The sequence below is a fragment of the Musca vetustissima genome, unplaced genomic scaffold, assembly GCF_032173495.1.
Source record: "Musca vetustissima isolate MV318-11 ecotype Yass unplaced genomic scaffold, APGP_CSIRO_Mvet_v1 utg131095, whole genome shotgun sequence".
Taxonomy (NCBI): Eukaryota; Metazoa; Arthropoda; class Insecta; order Diptera; family Muscidae; genus Musca; species Musca vetustissima.
This window is the reverse complement of record NW_026878657.1, coordinates 3571-14342: the sequence shown is the minus strand read 5'-3', so window position 1 is coordinate 14342 and position 10772 is coordinate 3571. Positions and strand designations below refer to the sequence as shown.

At 37.8% G+C, this 10772-nt stretch overlaps 1 protein-coding gene across 1 annotated transcript; it reads right to left on the bottom strand.

The window, feature by feature from the left end:
* Positions 1-8915: 8915 nt before the first annotated feature.
* Positions 8916-10306, bottom strand: LOC133323443 (ankyrin repeat and MYND domain-containing protein 2-like). The gene is made up of 2 exons (XM_061532369.1): positions 10069-10306; positions 8916-9931 (listed from the first exon to the last, which is right to left on the bottom strand). Exons 1-2 carry the CDS (start codon positions 10270-10272, stop codon positions 8930-8932), a joined length of 1206 nt encoding a protein of 401 aa, XP_061388353.1. The 5' UTR covers positions 10273-10306; the 3' UTR covers positions 8916-8929.
* Between the last annotated feature and the right edge of the window lie 466 nt (positions 10307-10772).

Below are 10772 nucleotides of genomic sequence, written 5' to 3'. Positions count from 1 at the left end.
AGTGGTGGTGATGAATGATCTCCGCCGACATTCTCAATTAGTCCACGTTCCATGGTAACAACCGATTAAATGTTACACGTGCGACAAACATGCGATGTGATTAAAATTATATTTCTCAATCCCGTTATATCCTTGAGGACTGTTGTGGGAAATTGGATATTAACAAGTGTCTTTCTACGCCTATAAATTTCTAACTATTTAATTTTCTATTAGGTAAAATATTTACGTTTATTTGAAAAGGGCAATTAATGCTACTTAAAGGGGAACAATTAGAGAAAAGATACAATGTAACAAGTACAAACAAAATCTTTTATAACGTACAATTTGCCCCTCCAGCGTCCTTATAAACGATTTTTAAAGGCATATTTTTTAACGGGTTATCAGTGCAGAAAGCGTGGAGTATATCAGACGATTACGCCCTGTATTATAGCTGCCATGAAACGAGACATGAATTTGGCTGCGGATTTATGGTTAACAGGAGAATAAAAGACCTCGTCTCCAGATTCACTCCAGTAGATGAGCGAATTGCTATAATCCGTATAAAAGCGAAGTTCTTCTACATCAGTCTCATTTGCGCCCATGCTCCGACCGAAGATAAAGATGAACAGACCAACGACATATATTACGAGCGCCTAGAAACATATATTACGAGCATCCAGTGTTTTAGACGTCCGATCGATCCGAGGAGCGAATATCGATTCGAACAATTACCTTGTGGCAGCAAAGGTACGCACCCGTCTTAATGTAGCAGCAAAGGTGCGATCTAATACAACACGGAAACTGGACGTCGAAAAGCTGCAAACACAACCGGTAGCCCAGGCCTACTCCCCTCAACATACCCATTTGCTTGAAGAAAGCAATTCTTGTCCCGATAATAGTATAGAAGCACAATGGCAATGAATTTCCCACTCCCTACAAACTGCAGCAAAAGCAACATTTGGATACCAAAAACCACCACCAAGAAACCCATGGTACCATCAGGAGTGTCGTAATGCTACTGATGTGAAAAACGCAGCGTATAGGGCAACCCTGCATACAGTAGCAACACGTAACGTGATGGAGAATTATCGGGAGAAAAGGAGAGAGGAGAAACGTGTTTACAGAAAAATGAAGAAAGAACAAGAAAAACGTGAGCGTGAGCAAATCGTGATGTACAGGAGTCAGAATGAAGTCCGGAAATTTTACCAACGAGTAAAACACCAATCCTGTAGAGATGAAGAAGGAAACCTGGTGACAGATACAGACAGCGTGTTGAGGATGTGGAAGGAGCATTTTGAAAAGCTTCTGGTATCAAATAGTGGCGTTGAAGAAGATACCCCAGAACCAATAAGAGATGATGGTATAGAGTGTATACCACCTAGACAAGATGAGGTCATAGAGCAATTAATCGGCTCAAGAACAACAAAGCAGCAGGTGTCGATGGATTACCAGACAAACTTTTCAAGACTGGTGGTCAGATGCTGGTCAGCAGCTTGCACCAGCTGATTAGTACAATTTGGCTAGAAGAATGCATGCCCACTGATTGGAACCTCAGCATCCTGTGTCTCGTGCACAAAAAAGGAGACAAGACGATATGTGCCAACTATACAGGAATAAGTCTCCTTCCCATCGCATATAAAGTGCTATCCAGTGTGCTGTGTGAACGATTGAAGCCAATGGTCAATGACATCATTGAACCATACCAATGCGGCTTCAGGTCTGGCAAATCCACCATTGACCAGATTTTCACTCTGCGAAAATCCTGGAAAAGACCCACGAAAAACACATCGACACATACCACCTATTTGTCGACTATAAAGCCGCATTGGACAGCCCTATCCGTTCAAAGGTGTTTAAAGTCATGTCTACGTTTGGCATTCCTGCAAAGTTAATATGGCTATGCAGGATAACTTTAAGTGGCACAAGATCAGCAGTTGAAGTAGGAATGGACCTATCGAAGCCCTTCAACACCGAACGAGGATTCAGACAAGGTGATAGTTTGTCGTGTGATCTTTTTAACATCCTACTGGAAAAGGTCATACGAGACGCAAAGGTGAACAGAAATGGCACTCTGTACACCAAACAACACATGTTACTCGCCTACGCCAATGACATCGATATAATGGGTCGAACATTGCGAGCGGTAACAGCCACCTTTAAACAAATTGAAAAGGAGTCTGCCAAAGTGGGTCTGGCAGTAAACGGCGAGAAGACCAAGCTGATGGTATCTACGCGCACGACGTCCAGTAGACTCGGACCAACTGTGGAACTTGAGAACTACAGCTTCGAGGTAGTTAAAGACTTTATATAACTTGGTACCGCCATAAATAAAACGAATGACATCAGTTTTGAAATTCGGAGAAGGACTATGATGGGCAACCGATGGTCTGAGCAAACGACATCGACATAGTCAGTCGTATTGAGCTGCAGCGACTACGGTGGCTAGGCCATGTTGTGCGATGAAAGAGAATGCCCCAGCTCAAAAGGCATATAAAAACGAGCCTACTGATGGTTCCCGTAGAAGGGGAAGGCCACGAATTAGATGGAAAGACCAAATAGAAAACAACATCTTGGAACGTTGTCTTCCAAATTGGTGGATTTGCGCACAAGACCGACGCGCTTGGAAATCTTGGGTGAGCTCGGCTTATGGAACAACCGTTCTGTAGCTATATGCCTCGATATTTTGAAGGACTATCAGAGCTATAAGCATAGTTTTTTTAAAGGATTATCAGAGCTGTAAGCGCGGATTTTTTTAAAGAACTAACAGAGCTGTAAGCGTACATTTTTTAAAGGAGGTTCAATGTTTAATTTTGTTTACTTGAAGTTTGAGACACATCTTTGCAGAAAATTAAATAGGAATAGGTCAATTTTTGGCATAACCTCTAGGTCCTGCCTATTTTTAGTTTTTTTGCATAGAGGCTATGAAAATTCGTATTTTAAAGACTATAGACGCTTTTTCTCACTGAAGTGGCTACAATTTGGTTTTCCGGGTTCTTGGAGGGTGAATTTGTAGAATATTTTTGATATAAGTAAATGTTTTAATATAAGGTCCCGCCCAAATTTCCCTATTTTGAAAGTTTCAGCCGCATTTTTTTCCATTAAAGTAACTGTAAATTGAAACTCCGACTTCCTGATGAATTTGCAACATCTGCTCAGAAATGTTAAATTTAGATCCATCTTTGCATATACCCCAACCAAAGGTACCGCTTAACTTCCTGTATATTAAAATTCGAAGCAAAAGTATTATAAAATCCTGCTCAAAAATTGACTCCTTGTGACATCACAAAAATAATTAAAATAATTATTTTATTTTACATTATTTGGCAATGACATTTTTGACTAGCAAAGACAGCAATCAGTTTGAAGAGGCAATATTAGCTTAAATATCTGATATGTAGATGTCGCAATTGGTTCAGGAAAAAGAAAAACATTTGCATTCCGTTTACAACTATTCTAAAGATTCCTCGGAGACTTCATAGAGTATATCTTCTAATATAATTTACTTTATACTTCAAGAACTTAAAATGTAACATTTGGTCTGTTCCAGTACTTTTTAATAGTAAAACATTTCAAAATCGCTTTCAAAGTACAAAATAATTTGAAAAGTTCGGGAACGCAAATCTTGTAAATATGCCAAAATTATATGACAATACCAATCAGAGGTAGGCATTCCTATTTACCACTTTTACTCGGCCAAATTTATCGAGTAAAAATTTTACAAAGAAAATTCGATTTGGTTTTGTGCTCCCTAACATTTGATTCGTTTTACCAATTTTGAGGGTTCAGGAACGGTTTTCAAGTAAAAAGTTGCAAAACATGTAAAATTCGTAGATTGTTTTAGGTTCTGAAACGGAACTATTACTAGGAAAATATGGCTAAAACTATCAAAAACTGTACTATATAATAAACCAATCCTTACTGGTCAAAAGTCGGACGGCGCCGACTATATGACCACCCTTCACCAATTTGGGTACATACAAGCTCAGATGTACAATATCCTTTAGTTAGAATAGACATAGCATCTTTGAAGGTCCATTGAAATGGAATCGGACGAAATTAACTACGTGAAGTACATAGATATTTGAATTAAATTAACACAACCCATACACATACTAATCTGAAATTTATGAAAAATTGTATTTCAATCATCGAGCAAAATATTTATAAGATCTATATATAAATGGACGTATATGAGCAAGCGTGGCATCCACCATTTGGTATTCTGCAACACAGTGCGCTATCTAAAATGTATCTCGGTACAAAATCCAATACAACTAATTCTAGGTTCGATTTGTTACGTTGTGCACTAATTCATCCTAAGCGGACAAACTTTAGTTACATGGTACAACATTTTGATGAAATCGGATGAATATATATATGGAAGCTATATATAAAACTGAATCCAATATTTCATGTAAAACGAACAGACATAGTCTCCTCCATTTGCACCATTTGCATAAAATCGGACAAAAATATATGAGGGAGCTGTATCTACTTCTGAACCGATTTCAACAACAAAATATAATGCAAATAGAACAGGATCTATGGTGCACCATTTACATAAAATGTGACTAAAGTATATATGTGAGCTATATTTAAATCTGAACTGCGGACATTGTGCAACATTTTGTCTCAATCGGACAAACATTGGCAATATGGTGCACCATTTACGTAAAATCGGAGGAATTCCAACAAAACTGCGCATACATCAATCCAGTCCTAATTAAGTACGCTGTGCAAAACTTTGTCTCAATCGGACAAATATTGGCAGTATGGTGATCCATTTATATAAAATCGGACGAAAATATATATGGGAGCTATATTTAAATCTGAACCGATTTCAACAAAACTTCACGGACTTCAACTTGCAGTAATTTTAATACGGATGTCAACATGTAGCAACTTCAATACGCAATGCTAAATTTTGTCCCAACCGGACAAACATTGACAGTATGGTTGGTGCACCATTTACATAAAATCAGAGGAAACTATATTGGAGTGATATCTAAATCTGAAGCGATTTTAACAAAACTTGGCATGTATCAATCAAGACCTAACCCCGTACTCTGTGCAAAATTGTGTCTCAATTAGACAAATTTTGGGAGTTTGGTGCAGCATTTACATGAAATCGGACGAAGCTACATATGAGAGCTATATCTAAATCTGAACCGATTTTCTCCATTTATGTCAGATGTGCCAAATTTCATCCAAATCGAATCATAAATGCGACCTTTGTTCACAAAAATACATGGAAAGACGGGCAGACGGATATGCATAAATCGACTCAGAAAGTGATTCTATGCATATTCTCAAAAGGAACCATGGGTCTATCTCGATTCCATTTGCCTATTACAAACATATGACAAAGACATAATACCCTGTACCACAGTGTGGTGAGAGGTATGAAAAAGGAGAGAACCTTAAAACAATATACCAAAAAAGCGGTCCTATACCGACTTTTCCCACAACTAAGGTTGTTCTCACTTCATCTTCTTAATACTATTTTGTAAGAAGAAATCAGTCTGTATTTCCCGTCCCTTCAATTATTCCCATCGACAATTACCATGTGCACAAACCAGACAGATTAACGGGCATTTGTAAATAGACTCCAAATGGTCTGAAACGCATTTGAACTAAATGGTCTCCGATGAAATAGTTTTTCAAATTACCGACTATAGTTGAAAACCAGTGAGCGGAGCAGTATAGTCGGACTGGGCCGACCATACGATACCCTACACAACTACCACGAAACTCCATCTTTCTGTAAATGTTTATTTCGAACCTGGGCAATATTTCGTGATATTTGCTCCCTCTAGCCCGATTAGAGTTCAACAGCATCTGACATATTTTCCGAATATTACTATTCATATTCAGTACAGATCCCTTTTACCGTGGGTTGTGTTGTGATTTTCGGCGTATTTTTGCCATCGACTCGAAAAACACAAAAAGTAGTATTCAGTCCACTTCATCCCATAATTATAATCTGATCATCACCGAAAGTTATAGGAGTTGTCCTTGACCATAACTGGAACCTCATGGAAAATTTGAAAGCGATAAGCGCTATATTTCCGCCCTCTAGTGCGGTAATGGGTTACTAAATAATATCTGAGTAGGTAAGCACCTGTAAATATTTAAGCGTAACTCCCACATCCGAGTACATACGACAATATAATTGGTATCAATTTAAAGGTCAACCACTCCTCTTGGATATATTATCAACTTTTCGGGTCTATGTCCTTTATGGGCAAATATATACGCCATAGAATACAAATTTTGTAATTTTCCACATAAAAATCAGAGTCCATTTGACCCGCTAAATATTGACCGTACTTTATCAAAACAGGTATGCTTATTCTTTGGCCCTATCCCCTTCTCCATGTAAGAATTCGCAAATTTTGGCCATAATTGCGGCCTTAAGAGAAGCCACAAAAACCGACAAAAATTAAGTATTTGCTCCATTTCATCCCCTAAATGTTAAAAAATATTTACCAAAAATAATAATAGGGGTCTTCATTGTGCCGAACCCTTCCTACATGCAAAATTTCGTGAAGATTGGTCCATAACTGTGGCCTGTATCGTGTTTACAAATTATAATGGACGGACAGACGGACACACATGCCTAAATCGACTCTGCTAGTCGAGATATGATGATCGGTGTACTTAAAGGTGGGTCTATGACCAATATTTCGCGGCGTTACAAACTTTTGGGGCTGCACAAAGCTATAATACCCTGACAACATAGTTGTTTATTTTTTATTCACCAGAAATCTGATGTATAAAATTATAGTAGCTTACATGAGAAATTTCGATTAAAAATGTATTAATAAGAAAAATGAAACGTAATTTTTATGTGGGGTTACATCGAAACGTGGACCAATATATACGCGACAAAAATTTGTGTATACATAAGTCAGCTTTCCAGAATCCCTTATACCACATTACAGTCATTACAGTTGGAAATGCGGCAAAGGTCTTCTAAATACCGAAAATGGGATGGTACCCGTAAACTGTCATTGATAATTTTTGGTAGGATAATTTACACGCCACAAGAGTTCGACAAATCAAATAAGATCGCATTCGGTTGGAAAACGTCACCCAAAATACTGAATGATGGGTGTACTTTTTGGTCAGGGAGATTTTTTACTCAATGAGAATCCAAAAAAAAAAATTGCAGCTAATTTGATTGAAGTACAATCCAAGCTCCCCAAAATACCGAAATTTGGAATGTAACTTTATATGGGTTATTCCCTAAAAAGTGAACAAATTTTGAGGATATATACCCCAAAATATCGAATAATGGGGGTCACCATTATATGGGGGCTACCTACATGGGCCAATGTTGACCATTTTTATCCCAAATCGGTTGAAATGCGTTCTCAAGTTCCCCAAAATATTATGTGGGGGATTCCCTAAAAGATGGACCAATATTAATAAATTTTAGTAGGAGGATTTACTACCATAACCATAATATGAATTTACAACCAATTAGGTAGAAATATGTGCCTAAACCATAAAAATACCGAATAATGGGCGATATCCCGAAACATATGCCGATATTGATAATTTTTCGTAGGCAGATTTGATAACCAAAGTGTATCTAAATTTCCAAACGCTGATACTGTTGGAAGACATGCCTAAAACCCTAAAATACCGATTAATGGGTTGTACCGTTATATTGTAGGTACCCTAAAATATAAAGCAATATTGATCATATTCGGTCGGAAGGGTATTTGACACACAATGAAAACCATACGCAGAAAATTACAGAAATTCGGTTGAAAAACATGTCAAGGGAGGAATTACCTTTATATGAGGGCTATACCAAAACGTGGAAATGGGGTATTTCCAATACCATCCATCCTAGGAATTGTCGGAAGGACGACTTGCCCATAAACCTCAAAGTAACGAAAAAATGGTGTATACCTACCCAATGAAACCCCAATATATTGAATTACAGTCACCTCCATTGTAAAATGTGGTCAAAATCCTCATCATACCGAATCCGCGGGGATTCAGTTATGTCCATTTATTATCCCTTTCAAAAAACATAAAGATGTTGGCCTCCGAGATTGCAGTAGTACATTTTCATGGTATTGAATTATGCAATTGCATGTCATCTATGTATGTCATATAACTCTTCATAGAAGATGTTATCCCGAACAAAATGTGTGTTCCGTTTAACACATCAAAATATTAGACTTTTGTACACAAAACATTTTAGTAAAACCATTTCCCATGTCACAGCTCTTTTTGAATAAAGTTCCGGTTCTATTTTTTGATCATGATCGGTTTATGAGCCGAAAGCCGTTCAATAGCGTGTAGATTTACTCCGTAGAGACATGATCCTTTGTAGTTACAAGAGAATGAAATGGGAACTTTAAACATTTACATTGACATGCGATCGGATGAGTGATATACTAACAATTTTTTACATGTTGACCGTTTGAGTGCAAGTAACTTAGAACGAGTGAAACGTTCTTGTAAATAGAATTATTTTATGGTAAAATAATTATGTTTTAATTTTAAAAATCCATACTAAATATTTTGAAAAAACGTATAATTAAATTACAGAGTCAACTATAAATAATTTTTAAAACACATGGTCCATTTTTCATTTATTAAAAAAAATAATAAACTGATGATTCTAAAATGTGCACTGCCATCTATATAAGCGCGAATACAATACATACAATAAAAACGTATCATGCGTAATCGAACTACATCTAGCACTTATAAAATTATTGGGAGACTGTAATTGGCCTCGCGAAACATCAGTTTGGAAGTATGTATATCTAAAATTATTATTCAGCACATGGAAATATATGTATGTATGGTGACTCCAAAAGAGACGACTACTTTTAGCGAAAAATGCACACATCAAATTACACCGTTTAACCTTTCCCGCGTGGGAAAAGTTACCCACCCCATGCCCACGAAGTAAATATATGGTTTAACTGGCAGTCATCCGAGCCAATTCCTCACGCAGTTCGGCAGCATCGATGGGACCCTTGGGCTGGGCTTGTGTAGCAGCTTGTGTTGTCGATGTGGGACGATTACAAGTCTTCTTGTGCATGAACCAATGTAAACGTTGACATTCACGATCACAATATTGCACTGCTTTGCACTTGGAACATTTCTTGTCGGGCTTCTCATTGCCACAGGAACTGCAATAGGATATTTCGTCGACAAAGCCGCGTTGACCATTAATGGCAGTACGTAGTATAGTCAAGGCGGGGGGAGCATCCTTCGCCGGCAGTTGAGCAACGATCTGACGGAAGATTGTACATTCCCGGAAGGGAAATTCCCGAACACAATCGCGTATTGTGAACTCGACATAATCCAGTTGGCCCAATTTGTTTTCCTTCAGCACCCGTTTAATGAAAATCTCTACAAAGTCATGTTTGTTGGAGTCATCAGTTGCCGGTTTGTCTTTACGCTGGGCCTTGCACTGTTCCTCGCATCGCATCAATTCGGAAACAATCCAACGCAAATAGTGATATTTAAATGCCATTAGTTCGTTAACATCGGAGGGCTTTTTCATTTCTTTTTCACACATCAATTCCAAGGCTTTCTTCAAGCCGGGCAAATGTTTCAGCAAGCCGAAGTTTTGAAGATTTAATACAATACGGACAGGGTGCAAGTTTGTTTCGATAACAAATTTGTGGAAGGCATCAAGTACTGATGGTGGCAAATGGGGTTCTTTCTGGAGTCCTTGGGGTTTTGTGTAGTATTCCAACACTGATTTGGGAACGTAATTGTTTATCGTTTCAACACAGGCATGATTGCCGACAAAGGCCGCCATTTGGGAAGCAGTACGATTTACACTGTTTAGGGTACTGGGGTTGATGCCAGCATCAAGTAGCATTGAACAGATTTCTGTATTACCGGATAAGGCGGCGAAATGTAATGGCGTATAGTTGGCTCCATGTTGACTGTAATCCACATCGGCACCCTAGAGAAATAAACAATTTATTAGAAATAGCTTAGAAAACAACACCCAGCCTCAAGAGCACGTGGCCAGAATGTAAATAAAAAGGCGCCCTTTAAACACCACCACCACTGGTGGAAAATTATGAATGAAAAACGTACCATGTCCAATAGAATTTGTACTGCCTCTTTGTTGCCCTTACAACAGGCATGTTGCAGTGGTGTCATTCCATTTTCATCGATGAAATTGACTCCTCCTTTAACTTGAGCTATCAGCTGCTTGAAACCGTCCTTATCATTTTTGGCAATTTTCTCGAATACCTGTTTCTGTATGTCGTCCAATTGAATTTTATTATTTTCTGCCATGGCTGTATTAAAAATTGAATTGCAATTTCCTGTAGATGTTTCTAGGGATTTCTTTGCAAAAATTTCTCCCAAATCCTTTTACACCACACACAAAAAAATACTACAAGTGTTAGTGATGGCAATGTGAAAATCGATAACAATGAAGTGCGAAGTGCACAATAAATAACGATAACGCAACAATTGATTGCAATGTTGCCAGGTTGAAATATTTTATTGGGGGTATTCATGATAGGTTTATTTATTAGATTCTTGCAGTACGGGAACAGACCATTAAATATAGAGCACTTTATGTGATCATGGTACAATTATAAAAGGTAGCAGCAAGTCCCAGCTGATTTGATTCCAACGTAATACTAGTGTCAATATGAATTTGACAAATCAAAGAACAATTCGAAATTGTTCTTTATTAAATGTCCTCCCGTATTCAATTTACTCAATCTGCCTGCTGGGAATGTTTGAGGAAGCAAATCTTATATTTAAATATTTCATTTTCAAAATAA